Genomic DNA, 17,258 nt, shown 5'->3' with positions numbered 1-17,258 from the left:
GACATGCAGGGGACCACCAGAAATAAGCTTTGGCAGAATAAAGCGACCCTTTCTCCGAACCAAAGATCACTAGTGAATAGTTGGTGTCATTTTCGAGTAATTATCACCTCTCAACGCTGTCGGATTACAAAGCTGACAACATTATTTGGTACTTGACTTGCCAGGAGTCTTTTGATAAAAAAATAATTACGGTAATGCAGCCTAACCACGAGCGGCATCCTTTTTTGCCACGTGCAGCAGCCACGCCCCCTTCCTCAAAAACACGCGCACCTCAGCTCGCAAAAAACACCATCAAAAATCTCAAAGTCACGGGAGCGGGGAAATTCAAACTGATTCTAAAAGTGCAGTGCCTAGACTAACTACTGCCTGCATTAGGTGTACGAGAAACGACTATAACATGTCGAATAGGCAATATAAATCATCGATCATCGGTGATCGATTTGAATAGGCACGGTAACGAAAGAGTTAAGGGGCCATGAATGCAAAATGTGTTTCATTCATCAGCAAGACTGATTTTTCCCCAATAGCAATGACGTCAATTTTATCAAAAACTTCGAGCAAATAATGGAGATACTAATGAAAGCAGGCAGGGCGGTGGTGACTCTCCGGCCACTTTCTGCCGATTCCTGCTTGACGTCGCGGAATTTTGTTGTGCGATTGGCGGCCCTCGACCGAAGCCACAGCCACGAAGCATGACTGGGCGATTGTAGTCGGGCGTTCTGTTTGATGGTGTCACTTGAATGCAAACGTGCAGTTTATGCAATGATAACTGTTTTCAGATCTGGCCCATATTACATTGCTCCTGCCATTATTACACTGCTGTAGTGTGAAATGCAAACGCTTTTCACTAGTTCGTTTGGCTTCTTCAGTTAAGGGGGTAGGGACATGGCTCTTAAAACAATTTCTTTTAACTTTTATGCAAACCTGTGAAACTTGTCAGTCTTGCTGCTTTTTTACCACTGATTTCAAATATGCCATTATTTTTTGAGTAAGTCAATTAGTTCCCAAGATAATTAGGGATAATTAGTAGGGGTGTGCGAATATTCGAAACTTCGAATATTCGATTCGAATTTTTTGGTATTCGATTCGATTCGAACGGCACTTTTATTGTTCGAAATATTCGAACCACCCAAAACTAAAAAAAAAAAAAAAAAAAAAATTCAGAGCGTGTCTCAGCAGCAAAGTCGCGAAGCATATACACGGCAAACGGTACGTGCTTTCGCAGACTGTATCGGTGTTTATTCGTAGTTACAGTGGACTCTCGATGATACGATTCTGGGGGTGCGAATTTCGGGATGATACGAATTTCCGAAAAGTCCCGGCGAAATTGCATTGTTTGCAAAGGGAAAAATTTCGGCTGTTACGAACGGACCTGCGCGGCCCGGCGGAAGATACGAACGAGCCGGCGAGGCACCCGACTGCCGAACGAGCAAGTAACGGCTCTCGCTCCCCTGTTTGTCACTCTTTCTCCAGAAACGGCCGGGCTGTTGTTTTCTGCTCGCGAAAACGCTCTGCGCACGCCCAACGCGCGCTGACACCGCCGCGAAACCACTCCAGGCTCCCACGCTGCGCGCGGCGCGGCCGGCGGCGTCAACATGGCGTCGGCTCCAGCCGCGAATTGGCGCGGGCGCTCGAGCGACCACTTCTAACCGTTCTTTAAAATACGGCTCAATGGAGACACGAAGTTGATTGTGCGGTAAAGGAGCTGATAATGCATGCGAAAACGGTACTATAAAACATCATCCGCGCCGCTAGTGAAAGCGCCCATAAAATATTTGCCGGGGTGCTAAGCCTAACCATCTCCGGCGGAGCCAAGCCGGCTGTCTCGATCTCATCGCAAGTAGTCAGGCTCCTCCATTCTGCCGCGCGCGTCGTGCGTCATTTTCTGACCGAGGTAGGCGCTACCGCGGGCGCGAAATCGTCGATGCGGGCGTGAAAATACAGCGCTTGCCGAGCCGAGGCGAGTGAATCGCGTCTGTTGCGCGTGTAGCGAGCTTGGGTACAGCGAGTGAGGAGACGGGCACGAAGCCACTCTGGCCACTCCAGAAAGGGCTGCTTTGCGACATGGAGGTTAGAAAAAGCAGAAAAAAATCACGAATTTCTTCACGCGAAAGTAAGAAAAGAAATAAACGAAAACTTTTTTCAGCGCCCAATTTTTTGGTCTGTGCTAACGTTGGTTCATACGAATTTCAGATGATACGAATATTTTTCGCGGTCCCGCGAGATTAGTATCATCGAGATTAATACTGTTAATACCCCTGTCACACGGGCATGCCTCGCTGCGCGTCGATGAATGCGAGCATAACAATGAATGAATGAAACTTTAATAATGATACGGGGGGCTTGTTAGCCTAGTTGGGGAAGAGGGGAAAGGGACTGGGGTGGCCGTACACTGCTCCCCGAACATGTCGAGCAGTTAACCTTTCACCATATTAACATTTAAGTGAGTGCAGACCTTAACCCGTTGAGTGCAGTGGCATTGTGTAATTCCTAATTTTACTTTGCGTGATTTGTTGTGCAATAAAGTTGCAGTTTTTGTGTCTCTAGATGGTGAAAACTTTAATTTTACAAAAAACACTAACTATTCGTATTCGAAAAATATTCGAAAAATATTCGATTCGATTCGAACTTTGTTTTTATTATTCGAATTCGATTCGAAATTAAAAAATTGATATTCGCACACCCCTAATAATTAGTCATTTTTGGAGGAGCGATAGACAAAACAGAGTTAGTCATAAAACTGTAGCCTTTATGTTTTCCAATACTATGAACCCTGGCGAATGCAATGAGAGAATCGGTTTCTTGATGTACTGCTTGGGACCAGTTTTACAGCTCATTAAACTTAGGTGCTTGAAATGTGCATTCGAAGTGGTTCCTTGCCACTGGTGCCACCAAAGTTTAATGAGCTGTAATGTTAGTCTCAAGCGGTGCATCAAGAAACCGATTCTCTCATTGCATTCGCCAGGGTTTTCTTAGTATTGGAAAACATAAAGATTACAGTTTTATGTCAAACTCTGTTTTGTCTATCGTTCCTCCAAAAATGACTAATTATTTCTAATTACCTAGGGAACTAATTTACTTACTCAAAAAATAATGGCATATTTGAAATCAGTGGTAAAAAGCAGCCAGACTGACAAGTTTCACAGAGTTTACGTAACCAAGGAAGCTGTTTTAAGAGCAATCTTCCCCCTAAAGAGGCGTCCTTCGTGGCTGGTGCGGAGCTGAGTTACCAAGAGGCTAGTTCCTTCATATTGAATGAAGTTGTATTCTGTCTTTATGGCCCCTTTCGTACTTTTAGTAAGTTGCTATTTGTCTGTTTCGCTGTTACTAAGCTGTACTGTAAGCACTCATAAAGTAGTGTAGGCTGAGTGTTGTCACGCGAGATTGAAGAGGAAAGTGCACCTGACATACGTGGAAAAGTGACCGTTAAAAAACACAAAACAAGGTGAACCAAAAACACCTGCATTTATTCTTGTCTGCACCAGTCCTTGCTGACTAGTAGTGGATATACCCCACGTCAGGCATTTGATGGGCGACACAAATAAATAAATGGATATTTTCAAATTTGCTGCATTGGTCGAGTGCGGTTGTACGGCTGGGCAGCTTTTTCTTGCCATTTTAGTGACATTCTTGCAGCGAACACAGTCGCAAGTGCACCTGTCATGTTCACAGGGCCAGCAGCTGTGGCGAGCATCAACACTGCGCCCAAGTCAGCGCTTGCAACACCAATGCTGCGGTCTTCGATGAGCCAAGCAACCACAACGCCTCATATACCAGTTGGGGTAAGATATCTTTGGCAGCTTACTCTTGGCACGCTGAAACCTCCCGTACATATAGTGGCAGGTGGAATTGTTGAATGGCTATTCACAAAAACTGCGCACCTCCGAGGCGCGAGCGTAGACATCATTTAGACAAGGTCAGACACCATTTACTTTAGCGAGTAAATGACCAATGAAAATTTCATTGCAAAAATTGGTTCTTTAAAAGTAAACTAATTTAAAAGTAAACTTGCGTGAAGCGACCCAAGAAAGAAAAGTGTCTGGGGACCAGCGGTGTCCACCAAGGTGACAGGGGTTACTTCAATACTGGAAAGGCTCCCTGCACACTCACTTGGGTGGCAGGTATCGTAAGAGCCACTGCTCCAGCGTACGAAATTAAAGCAAGCACAAGAACAACAAAACTCCCGCTGGCGCAGTTTCAAGCAGGGGGCGCGCGAGCACTGTGAAGGCGGGAAATTTGAAATGCATTGGGTGGCAGCAGTGAGTGAATAACGGCGCTGCAGCCCATTATGGCAAGGGTGTCTAGCGACCGGTAAAACCGGGAAAACAGGGAAAAGTCAGAGAATTTTGAGCCACCGGGAAAAGTCAGGAAATTGTCAGGGAATTTTTCAATCAAGTAGTACCAGTCAGGGAAAACCACTTTGGGGCCTGCCCACACAGTTTTAGAAGAGGAGAAACCAGTGTTGGAGGCCCCCAAGATGTTGCCGAACGCAGCACTTTCGCGTGCGATGAAAGCGTGAACCGCATGAAACGTTTTTTGGTTTTTCTGCTAGCGAAAACGTGCCGCGAACGCCTGAGGCGCGCTGACGCCGCCGCGGAAACCACCCGCACAGTGCGTGCCGAGCGGAAGGCGCCGGCAACAAGGCGGCAGCACGGGCCGCGGAGTAGTGCGGTAGCTCCAACGACCGCTTTTAACCGCTCTTTAAAATGCTACTCAAGGCACAAACGCACTTGCTTGTGCAGTAAAGGAGCCACTGCAGGCACGAAATCGTTGACGCGGCCGTGAAAATACCGCGTACGAATCGCGTGCAGAAACTCGCCGTGCGGTTCACGCAGTTAGCAGCTAGGGTGCACTTTTGCAGTGGGACGACGTAGGTGGTGCCCAAATCGCACGCACACAAGCTTTTTTTTTCAGCGAATTTTAAAAGGCAGCGCTATTTGGGAGCTAATCTTGAAAGAACTTCTTCCTTATGACATCAGGAGCCAGAATTACATAATCAAAAAGGAACATGACCTGGTTTAGCGTGAACCGCATGGGGCGTTTTCTGCTCGCGAAAACTAGAGTTCCTGTATATAGCTCCCCAGGGGAGCTCTAGCGAAAACGCGCTGCGCACGCCACAGGCGCGCTGGACTGTTGGCTGAACCACGGCCGGGCTAGAGAGCGAGCGGCGGCGCGCGCTTTCATACGCGCGCCGCTCCCTCTCTAGCCCGGCCGTGGCTGAACGCTGCCTGGGAACCACCTGCACACTGCGCGCGGTGCTGCCGGCGGCGGCAACATGGCGGCGGCTTCAACCGCGAAGTGGTGACGGGAGCTCGAGCGACCGCTTCAAAGCGCTCTCCAAAATGCCGCACAAGGCACGCACGAAGTTGCTTGTGCGGTAAAGGAGCTTATAATGTGGGCGAAAACGGTACTATAAAACACCATCCGCGCCGCTAGTGAAAGCGCCCATGCAATACCTGCCGGGGTGGTAAGCCTAAACATCTCTGGCGGAGCTGGCTGTCTCGAGCGCTGTGAAACTGCCGCCATGAGGCGCGCGGCTCCCCATTGGCTAAAGTCATCAGGCTCCTCCTACTGTCGCGCTCGACGCGCGTCATTTTCTGAGCGAAACAGACGCTGCTGCACGCGTGAATTGTCGACGCAGGCGTCAAACAATCGCACGCGCAACGCCGACGCGCTCGAATCGCGTACAAAAACGCACCATGTGGTTCACGTTGCATGTCGAGCCAGGACAATCAAGAAAAAAAGCAAACGGTGCTTGCTGAAGCGCAACTTGAAGCTTCTAAACTGAAGTTAATAATCAAAGTGCATTTTGAGAATTAGGGCACTTGCAACAAATGTGTTTTTCCCTATGATAGAATGTGTTTTCTCTATGCTTTTTATATGCTTCATGGGCCATTTCCACAGAATGGTGCCTGTTGTATAGGTCAGGGAATTTCGTTTAAAATGGTCATGGAAAACATGGAAAAGTCAGGGAAATTGAATTAGGCAATTTGCTAGACACCCTGATGGTGAATCACTGTTCTGCACTTCTGACAGCTTACACATTGAGTGGAACGGCTTTAATTTTTTTCTGTCTCTCTCTCTCCCCGTCTCCCTGTGCAGCAGGTGCGGGCGTCGGGGCTGGTACCTACGCGCGCCTCATTTGCTTCGATGCCTCGGTCAGCAGGCCTGTCAATGGCCCAGGTGATGGACTTGCAGAAGTAAGCTGCCCTGGTGGACTGTTGGGCGCACCCCCGAGTCATCTTCTTTTGTTGCGCTGTTTCGTACTTTTTACGAGCAAGAGTGTCCACTGCTGCATGCCTGTAGTGGAGAATTGCAGGTTCGGGGCTCCTGAGTGTAGCAAAGCTAGGCTAGTGAACTAACCCATTACCAGGCTCAGCTTGAAATAGTTACTAGTGGTATAGTTTCTCAGTGTGAGGCAGGGTCTTTTGGGCAGCAGACAGTTGCCTTATCGCTCTGGTGTCTTTTGTAGTAAACCTTTGTGCTGCAAATGTGTTCACAGGTTGTGCCATCTAGATACAGGAATGAGTGTCTCTGACCTGCTGCACTTACCTAGCTTATCTGTATCTCAAAGTAGTGTATGTCGTATTTCTTGCAGAACATATGCTGCCAGTATATTATATAGATGTGTGTAATCAGCATGTGCTTGGGAGTTTCTGGTACATATTTACACTGCTTTGGGATTTGAAAAGGGAAAAAAAAAAAGATTGAGGGGGTTAGTTTTTTGTGGAAGTTTTTTTTTTCCCAAAGAAAGTGTATTTAAAAAGTGGACTGTGCAAATTGAACATGCTAGCTCAAAACCCACTGTGAAAATCTTAGCTTCAGCTCATGTTTTTTGCACTCAGGTTGTAGAGGGAATTTACGGTGTGTGTCATAGAAAAGACTTAACACTTTTGTGACTGTGGAAAAATTGGTTGTTTTTGGGTAGTCCAAGGAATATTTTTTTCCTGCCACAGAAAATGATTGATTCTAAAGTCTAAGGTATGGAATGATAGAGGAAGGATGGGACTTTCTGACAGTGGTCATTTCAAACAACAGATTTATTACAATTATTATCAATAATTATCAAAACAAAAAAGTAACAAAAAGAAGGAAAAGATAAAAACATCAATGCTACTTTGCACATTGTAAAAAAAGATTGAAATATATACATTTTGTAGAATAACACTGCATATAGAATAATAATAGAATAGAATAATACTGCAAATATGAGCTCTGTGAGTACAAAAGTTATTTGCATACATAAAAAATATAAGTACTAGTGCCTAAGTACTAGAAACAGCGCGAAGCAGTTTCTCGACACGGTGAAACAAAGGTTGGCCCCACTGTGCAGCCGGCGCCAAGTGGTCCTGCCCGATCTAAGTCGACACCCTGCAGATAAGAGCTGTGACCTTTAGAACAGGCCAGATATGTTAACATCAACGCGCGGCAGCGATACAGCGGCCAGAGGAGAAAGTGAAACTTACCGGTAGATACCTGCTGACATTAGATACCTGCTGACTGAACTGCCCATACTGAAGTATGACGAATCAAAGTCGCCTTACTGTGAAAGAAAGTTTGACATCCACCTCAATGCAGCCGTACGGCTACAAAGAAAAATTATACAGCTTCCTCAGAAACTTTGCAGTTGAAGAAAAATTCGTCCTGGTTCAGGCTTCGAACCGGGGACCACTGCAGTTGCTCTACCAACTGAGCTCACCGGGAGGCTAGTCGTTTGTAGCGCGAGAGTGAATTGATGATCAACAACTCGAAGTGATGGACAGGTGTTAATCATCCAGAGTTATTTATCATGACCAGATTTATTATATTATCGACCAGATTTATTATCGTGAAGCAAACAGCGACTGCAGTCGCTGTTTGTGCGACGTTTGATGAACATTGTATGGGCGATTTCTCAACAATTAAGGCACCTTTTGGCACCGAATCAATGCTAAAATGGCCATGGGAAGGTTAGGGGTCCACAATCCAAGGCAAAATAGAACTTTGTTCAATTTAAAAGAGCCAGTGCTTGGTAAGCCAGTGCTCGCTCTGAACAAAAACGCTGACTTGAAGTGCCTTGTGCGATGCAGTTGTTTTTCTTTTCTTCGTCTGGTGCCGTGCTGTGTGTGTGACCGGAGGAGACCTTGACCAGTGGTTGCAGGAGGTCCCGTGACCGGTGCTCCCTTGCTCCCACCCCTCCCTGGCCCAGGTCTGGCTCGCACGGAGGAGGCGGCGGCCAGCTCCAGATCAACTTTGCCTCGGGCCGCTCCCTGGAGCCCCTGGCACGGACGACCACGCTGGGCCACTCCTCGGTGTCCATAGCCAAGCCTTTGCACGTCACCCAACCCATTGTGCACAGCCTGCACCAGGTGGGGCCTCTCTCTCACTCTCTCTCTCTCTCTGAGGAACGACTCTGCGCACCGTCCTGCGTCTTTTCTAGGGTGTCCCCTACCTGGGCGTTTTCCCACCGTGCGTTGCTGCCCTGTCCCTTGCAGGTGCCGGAGAAGACGTTCAAGTGCGGTGCCTCTCCGGCCACCGTGCAGTACACGACCGTGCCCGGCCTGGCCACTGGCACGACGGGCCACTCCACGGTGATCCCGTCGTCAGCGTCAGCTCTCACCACCTGCAGCAGCGGTGGAAACACCAGCTGCGGGGCCACCCTTGTCTCACCCCACACTCAGGTGAGCGGAAGGTCTTTTTATTTGGCATTCAAAACTGCGGAAATATATCTTGAATTCGCTGCGTTCTAATATGAGAGACAAGGACGAGGAAATGAATAAACCATATGTTGGTATCAAAGATCTGTTGTAGTTGACGTCCGCACGTAACAGTATGCTAAACGTGAAACACAGGAAGGTGATTTGGGAAGTATAGAAGCATAAAGACAAATCGCTGTTGTAGGCTGCTTCAAAAGCCAGCAGTAATCTTTAGTGTAAAAAATTGTTTTTCTTTGCAAAAAGCTTGTCGTCGTTGCGTGAGAGAGTGCTTGTTTCTACAGAAGTGAAAGTGCTGAACTTACCAGATTTTTGTCAATCCTTTCAATCAAAGTCTTGTCAAGCCCTGAAGGACTGAATTTGGATCGTAGCTTAAAATTGGTGAATAGACAAAGCCACGAACTCTGGTTTCTCAGATTTCACCAAACCAGTAAATCCTTTCACGTCAGCTGTTTTGCTTCTTTCCTTCTAAAGCCATTTCCCATTATCGTAAAGTAGGCCGGCTGTGCTCTCCTTTCTGTGAAACTTAAAAAGACAATAGTTCGTCAGTGACGCTAAGTGAGCAATCGTGATTGACTCATCAGAGATGGGGATTAGACCCGTCATTGGGGCTCTTCGATTTACAGTCTCGGAATCACCGCGGATAGTCCGCGGGTTGTCCGAGGATTCCCCGAAGCCATAGGGATACATGGGAAAATCGAATGCCGGACTGCTTCTCGGGGAGTCCGCGGTGAGTCCGAGACTGTAAATCGAAGAGCCCCATTGTGTTGGCTGCTTCCCAAGACAAAAAAATCTGCGTGGAGAGTGCAGTTATTTCTGAAGGTTTTGGCAGCAGAACTGGCGGATCACTGTTTGGTTGGGTCGCTCAGTCAACAGTGGGACAGTAGTTGGGTGGTGTGCCTGATGCAGATGCTTAATAAGGTGACCGTACTCCCCCTCCCTCCTCCTCCCTTCCACGCCCGCTTTGACAAACAGGTTGTCCAGCCCAGCTTGCCCCTGCGAGGCAACTTGGGCACCATGTCCCTTGTCACATTGGCTCCCACGGGCAGCGTGCAGTCAGCACCTCAGGTGAGTTTGAGGGGCGAGCAAATCACAGGAGAGTTTACCACTTTGAATGAGCTACTTACTTTTATTATGACTGCTGTTGCGATTGGGGTCGGCATTTAACTCTTTCGTTACCACGCCTATTCAAATCGATCACCGGTGATCGATGATTTATATTGCCTATTTCGACATGTTGTAGTCGTTTCTCATACACCTAATGCAGCCAGTGATTAGTCTAGGCATTGCCCTTTTAGAATCAGTTTAAATTTTCCTGCTCCGGTGACATTGAGATTTTTGGCGGCGTTTTTTGCGAGCGGAGGTGCGCGTGTTTTTGACGAAGGGGGCGTGGCTGCTGCACTTGAGAAAAAAGGATGCAGGTCGTGGTTAGGCTGCATTACCATAATATTTTTTTTGTCAAAAGGCTCCTGGCAAGTCAAATACCAAATAATGGGGTCAGCTTTGTAATCCGACGGCGTTGAGAGGTGATAATTACTTGAAAATGGCCCTAGCTATTCACTAATGATCTTTGGTTCGGACAAAGGGCAGCTTTATTCTCCCAAAGCTTATTTCTGATGGTCCCCCGCATGTCTAGCAAGTGTGCCTGACATTTTCAACCAGTTTTCAGCAGTTTCGGTTTCGTTTTCGCATTGCGAAATTAATATTTGGCGCTACTACGCAGTTACCCAACTACAAGCTCATTTGCCATGGCGCCTCCGTTGCCCGCTACTGCTCCTCAAAACAAGCATGCCGCTCGCACTTCCACTTTATCTACGCCTTGCTTCTGCGATAAGAGCTTCCGCTGAAAGTCAAACGATAACACCAAGTCGTCGGGTGTCAGTTCAGGCGAGGAGAACGCTTCCGATTGGCCTTGAACACCGCCAGCTGTTCACCGGCCAGTTTCGGTTTCATACGAGGGTATTTCCGGAAGTCTAGTGTCGCTTCTTAGTAGTACTGTTTATTCTGACAAAGTCTCCAACAGCCTTGTATTTGTTTCTTATCGAAATTGTTAGGTGGCGCTGCAATGTAGTAGGCTCGTAGTGCTGAACTCGCTTCACAGCCCGACGGCGGCTTGGTGAAAGCTTGCTGGGCATGATTCTAGCGCATCGTACCTTATTCCTGCAAACAGAGCTACCATAGTGAGTCAGAACATGATAATAAAACGCAAATGAAAGTTTTGACTGATGAGCGATCATCAGAACGTCAACAAGCATTCACCAAAGAGTTTGGTTCTCAACTCCAAGCGGATTTTTTCACATCGCTTGCTTGCCTTCAATATTGTGCCGATCATAATCATTGACAAGGTGTTTTTACATCACGTGGAGGCTAATTTGGGCCATTAATAATGTCAAACCACCACATTTCTTCTAGAGAACTATCCAAAATAGCAAAACTTGAAATAGAGGTTGGGCTTCACCACATGGCATGGGCACCACGTGGGCTAACATTTTCTTTTATATCTGACAAATTGTACTGCGTAACTCAATTTTTTTACTAGGACGGGTTTTTGAAATGTCTACCTACAAAATGTATATCCTAATTTTTTTTTTCTACTACACGTGGTTTATTATACACAACTTACTTTTTTCTTTTTTCTTTGACGCGCGGACAAAAATTTCGAATTTGGTAATTTTTTTCCGGAATAATTATTTAGGAAAACATTAATAAAACTGGTGTCATTGGAAAGCGCGTGGAATAATCTGCATTGTATGTCACTGCAATGTGTGTCTAACCAATATGTATAGCACAAAAAAATGTTTCGTTAGACCCTTCAAAATTGGTCACTTTCCCGCGGTAACGAAAGAGTTAACACCTGTGGGGGCCTGAGTGAGCACATGTGAGTGGTTTTTGGTGGGTGTCTGCAAGTGGTGGAAAAGAAGACTTGAATCTGTAAAGTGAGGGGATGGGAATTATGCGGTTGGGCAGTTTGGGCGGGCTAGCGCGTAACATTGGTTGTGTTTTGAGGGTGGGCGCTTAAAGGGACCATGCAAACAAAATAGAAGCTTGTTTTATTTGAATGATTTGGTGTTTTATAGTGCCCCCAGCGCTTGCCCAGCACCGACCGATGCTTTATTAACTGAGCAATTAATCAGTTTAAGTTAAAATTTTGATTCTCCCCCGAAATCGTGTTCCGTGATGTCTGTGATGACGTAAGAGGGACAGGTCTTCGAGCAAATGTTAGTGCGCTTTTAGGCTGTGCAGCTGACGGCGGAGCCTTGTTTACCAACAGTCCTCCTAGACGGGCCACCGTACTGCGCGGAACCACTGTCTGCCTTGGCTTTGTTTTTGTCCATATTTGCGCCTGGCTTGTTTTTTTACGGTTGAAAGTAGTTTCGTGAAACATGGGGTATACTCGACAAATAGAGTCTCGTGAGACAGCGTCGCTTACGTTAATCGGCCAGTGTCATGTGAGAAAACCCCAAAGCGCCGGACGTCTGTGCTGCTACGACAAGCATTACTGCGTACAGTACCAACAGCAGTATGCACTGGTGCTTCTATGTTTACATGTACTTTCGTAACCTCCATTGTTTTCCCCACCATTTTTACTGCTATAAAATGAATATGCATTACATGGAAGCGAAAATTGCTCATTCTGCATTATAAGCCCCGCCTAACTTATAAGCCCTGCCTAAAGCATACACAAAAGTTGACGGTGCCATAGTTGTCCATCGTTATTATATCCTATATATAGTATTGTTATAAACGATATCATTATAAGTGGGCTCGACTGTGTACTCCAGTATAGAAGTGCACATAAAAAGAACGCTGCCTACAACACAGTGTGTTTGAGCAACACCGCCTGTATAAACATTGCCTAACGCGTGAACAAAAAATAGCCAAACAGCCACTCTCCTGTTGCTCTCTCCTACCCTTTCCCACTCCGTAGCCTTCCTGCATGCTTTCATGTCCGCTAGCCAGCACCGCTTCCCGGAAACTATGCAAAATAGTTGAGTTTGTCTAGCGTTCTCCAGGCGGCGCTCCGACGCCTTCGAGGCAAGCTGACAGACACGCTGTAGAAGTGGGTGCAGTGCTCGCGACTCGTGAGCAGTGACGTAAGGCGGGGCGGGGCGTCCGCCGGCGTGCGCCACATAGTGGAGGAGTGGCTGAACTACCATATTTACATGATTGTAGGTCGACCCATTTTTTTCAAATTTGACAATCCAATGTTGGGGGGTCGACTTAGAATCGAAATTGAATCGTCTACCGCTAGTAACTGCAAGAGAAACGAAAAATCAGGGGTGCTACGAGGTGGGGACAGCTTTGCACCCTCGTTCCCATGGTTATGGTCTAAAGTGTGAACCGCATGGGGCGTTTTCTGCTCGCGAAAATGCGCCGCGCTGACACTGCTGCGAATGCCACCCGCGCGCGCTACGTGATCGGCGGCGGCAACATGGCGGCGTCACCAGCCGCGAAGAGGTGCGCGTAGGTCCAGCGGCCGCTTCTAACCGCTCTTTAAGATGTCACTGAAGGCACAAACGAAGGCATTTGTGCAGGAAAGGAGCTGATAATGTGGTCGAAAACGACACTATAAAGTATAATCCACACCGCTAGGGAAAGCGCCAATCAAATATTCGCCGTCGTGTTAAGCCTAAACATCTCCGGCGGCACTAGCCGGCTGCCCCGACCGCTTTCAAACTGCCGGCATGAAGAGCATGTCTCCCCATTGGGGCAAGTCGTCAGGCTCCTCCCACTGCCGCGCTTGTCACGCGTCATACCGACGTAGAACTTAGAAGCAGTAGAAGCCAACGTTTTTAGATTAACTTTAGTAGACGCTGCCGCGCGCGCAAATCTACGCGGGCGTCGAAAAGTCGCCCGCGCAACGCTGACGCGCACGAATCGCGTACAAACACGCGTCAATAAGCGTTTTATTGATCTCTAATAAACAAAATGAGCATTAGCGAATCCCTTGATTCAATGCGCGGCGCTAACGTAGCCGCTATGTTTGTTTTGGTATCGCGCGGCAGTGGCCGCTGCCGGTTGCTTCGATGGTTGTTATCTCGCAGCGAATGTATTCTTTCCGCTCAACCCACAGCGCATGGTTATTCCGAGTGCTTATACAAAAGCTTTTCTTTTTTAACATCTACCGCGCATACCGCAAGCGCACGGCTCTTGTGGAGAGCCGTGTGGGTTGACGGAAGAGCTTCTCTTGGTGATACGATTTTTTAGGCGGCGCTCGCATTTTTTTTTTTTTTTTAGAGATGCAATTTTTGGGGGTTGACCTACATTCGAGTCGACTTACAATCATGTAAATACGGTAAGCGTCTCTACCCTTCCCATTGGAAAGTGGGCGACGCGTCAGGCAATGTTTATACAGGCGGCTTTGGTTTCAGACAGGAATGCACACATTGCAAGTGACTCGTAACAATTTGTTTTCAGAACCAAAACTGAATGAAAAGATGGTCATTATCAGTGGCCGCTTGCTGTAGCTTTCAGATGTGTGTGGTAGGCGGCATGCTTCAGATTGTAGTTTCCATTGAAGAATTGCCACAAATGTTTTACTACAGTTAATAAAGTTGTTAGATTGCATCTTGGCTGCGAGATCGTATTGCTAGAAACCGAGATGGGTGGTGACATGCGGCCAAGAGTTGTACATTTTCACAGGGTTCGCACAGACCCTTGAAATCCTTGAATATCCTTGAATTTGATAACATTCATTCAAGGGCCCTTGAAACTCCTTAAATATAAGTGAACTCCTTGTAATCCTTGAAAATTTAGTGGACTTTGTTTTAATAAAGCAAATGAACGACGTATTTCCGTAAGTCCCACTGATTTCAAAAACGCGTTTACTGAGGAATGACCGCGAAAACAAGTAGCCTTGACAGAAGAGCAACAGCAACAAGTTTCGGTTTTGAAATCGGCAGCGCCTGCATCGTCTGGCAACAAATGGGAGCCAGAAATCCAATGAAATCCAACGCAAGTTATATCAACGGTCGGTCGGTACTCTGGCCATGCGTCGGCCTTGCGCGTCATTTCTCGGCGAAAGTTATATCGTTTGTGCTGAGTGCAATGCCTGCGACTTAACTTTGACATTATGCCAGGCGGAAAGTGGAAGTTTCAGTCTGCGTGGCTGGAGCACAGCGAATATCGTCACTGGGTGAGGTCGGAGACAAGCGACCCTTATCGAGCTTCAGCGTCAACAAGTAGGTTGCGGTCGAGAATTTGGTAGAGCTGTTGTATATTTCTCAACTAGTTATCTGCAAGGCTGTGAAAAACCATGGCGGCCTGCTGAACGTTCCAATTTCAAGAGTTGGAGGCGTCAGTGCACCAAGCCCGGCATAGGTATGCTGCATACCTAGACGAACAAAAGAAACAAGCACTGTCACAGCAGTCAACTTCAAAGAGAAAAGAGCTCGAGCAAGAGCTTGATAAGATGCAAGGGAGGAAGTCAAAGCTTCGAAAAACTCAAGTGCCTGCTGGAATCCGCAGACTGTTTTTCGGAATAAGCTGAAGCGAAAAACGACCTCACCTACTTAGTCAAGGCAAACAGCTTCCGTCGAACTGCTAAAGAAAAGGAGCTGGAGATAGCTTCTGTGGAAAAAGAAATCCATGCGAAAACTGCGCTGCTTTCATAAGTCTTGTAAGCATATAAAATTTTGCTAACACTCCTTGAATTTTGCCCATTTTCATCCTTGAAATCCTTGAAAAGTCCTTGAATTTTCAGTGAAATATTCTGTACGAACCCTGTTTTCATTACAGTACTTGCTGTGCTAGCTGTTGTCGAATATGCTGATCACTTTTGGTTCATCTCTTGCTGATGGCAGTAGTGTTGTATTGTCGAAGGAAGTGGAATTTGTTATACCGCTCGGTTCACGGGCCGAGAGAGCAAGACATGCTTTTCACGCCACTTGGCCCAGGACTACTTGCTAAGCATGTGTACTTAGTGGGAACTGCTTTCTCGTAAGCACATGCCTCAACCGTAGACACAGAAGTGTTGAAGAATGTATGCTAGTGGAAAGGTGCATGGTTGCAACTTTCCCACCTGAACTGAGTGGTCATCCGTTGGCCGTGTGGCTCAGTGTTTGTTGTCGCCCCGTTCTGTTGTGCAACGGGCAGGTGGTGGCCACAAGTCAACCCGGTACCCTCCATGGCCCTGGCTTCTCCACGGGGAGTTCGGGCATCCACCCCATCTTCACCGTGGTGTCAAGCAAGAGCCCCCTGTCGATGGCGCCCACCTCAACCGCACCCAGCTTAGGGCTGGCCCAAAGCAGGCTCGGTCAGTAGTTCGTTGCACGCCTTTAAGGGGACACGCGGGTCGAAAAAACGCGATTTTTTCGAAATATACCGATTTTTTGTTTTCCCTTGTATTAGCATCTTTGACTATCCTTCTTTCATGGGTAAAAAAATGAAAACGAAATACGAACGAGAACTTAGTGAAAAATGTGTCTGAATGACTCGCGGTGACCCAAGAAATCGCGCAATCAAGCCAAATTTCGGCCAGGTTTGAGAATTTATTCCGCACGGCAGCGTGGCTCGCCGCCATTTTGGTCACTTGAGAGAGGTAGATCAAGCCTTCTTCTCTCGATTGAGCCGCTCGCCAGCTTCGTATCTCCGTGTAAAAAAAATAAAAAAATGTTTCTTCCCGCTTATTTTGCGAGCTCCCACTGGGCATTTAAATCACGTGACGCGAAAGCGGGACCGCCATTGGCTCTTGCCGCTTGTGAGCCGCCATCGCCCGCATCGTTCCGTTCGCTACTTCGCGCTATCTTTTCTATTTCCTTATCGTGTGTTTTTAATCGTGAACGGTGAGGAGAAGCGTGACTTTTGTCGCCGGAAGCAGCGTACTTCATGCCGGTACAAAGGAAAGCGCAAGCGGCGCAGCATTGTGACGACCACGGCCAATGCCGGCACGACCGGCACCGTGAGGCCTAACGGCGCCGGGCCTTCAAGCGTTGCAAGCGCGGCTCTACCAGGCGGGGCTGATTTTATCAGCGAAGATATCGGCTTTATAAGCGCATCGGAGAAGAAGTCGGCAGCCTTCCAAGGTGAGGAAGACAGCCAGCCACAGGAGCGGTGCAGTTATCTGTGGAGTCGGCGCTCTGACTGACCTTGAGTGCCGCCGTGTGCGCGACGTGCGGGAAGTGCGAACTCGTCGTAGTTGAGGTTGCGAACAAGCGGAAGGGCCTCGCATCGGTACTGGAACTGAAGTGCAAAAACGAGAAGTGCCCTGCGGGAGTGATTTCTTCAGTTTACTCGTCGCAGCGCGCTGCCGCCGTCGGTCGCCGAGGCCGCAAACCGGAACTCCGCAGTTCCGGTTTGCGGCCTCCCCGTGATAGTTTCGCCGTCAATGTGAAAGCGGTACTCGCTGCACGCGCGGTTGGCATCGGACACGATCAGCTGTGCAGGTTTTGTGCCATTCTTGGTCTACCAAAACCACAGCATCAAAAGACGTTCTACAACACTGCCAAGAAAGTTCATGTTGCGGCCACAAAAGGCGTCTCAGACAACCTTGCTGAAGCAAGGCAAGTAACTGCGTTGCAAGCTGGTCAGACTGACCTCAGTGTGATTTTTGATGGTACTTGGCAG

At 47.7% G+C, this 17,258-nt stretch overlaps 1 protein-coding gene across 8 annotated transcripts in view; it reads left to right on the top strand.

Moving 5' to 3' along the window:
• Nucleotides 1-17,258, top strand: part of LOC144169707 (uncharacterized) — a 60,734-nt gene that overhangs the window by 7,617 nt on the left and 35,859 nt on the right. For 5 of the 8 annotated variants that reach the window (XM_077699013.1, XM_077699019.1, XM_077699016.1 and 2 more), the window contains exons 5-10: nucleotides 3,673-3,782; nucleotides 6,103-6,200; nucleotides 8,132-8,348; nucleotides 8,475-8,660; nucleotides 9,669-9,761; nucleotides 15,789-15,948. In XM_077699013.1, the coding sequence (XP_077555139.1) occupies nucleotides 3,673-3,782; nucleotides 6,103-6,200; nucleotides 8,132-8,348; nucleotides 8,475-8,660; nucleotides 9,669-9,761; nucleotides 15,789-15,948 (864 nt within the window). The remainder of the gene's footprint in view (nucleotides 1-3,672; nucleotides 3,783-6,102; nucleotides 6,201-8,131; nucleotides 8,349-8,474; nucleotides 8,661-9,668; nucleotides 9,762-15,788; nucleotides 15,949-17,258) is intronic. The other 3 variants (XM_077699018.1, XM_077699014.1, XM_077699017.1) reach the window with 3 other exon arrangements.

This window comes from Haemaphysalis longicornis, unplaced genomic scaffold (assembly GCF_048455015.1).
Source record: "Haemaphysalis longicornis isolate Haplotype H1 unplaced genomic scaffold, Haemaphysalis longicornis Haplotype H1 scaffold_2, whole genome shotgun sequence".
Lineage (NCBI taxonomy): Eukaryota > Metazoa > Arthropoda > Arachnida > Ixodida > Ixodidae > Haemaphysalis > Haemaphysalis longicornis.
This window is presented reverse-complemented; position numbering and strand designations above follow the sequence as displayed.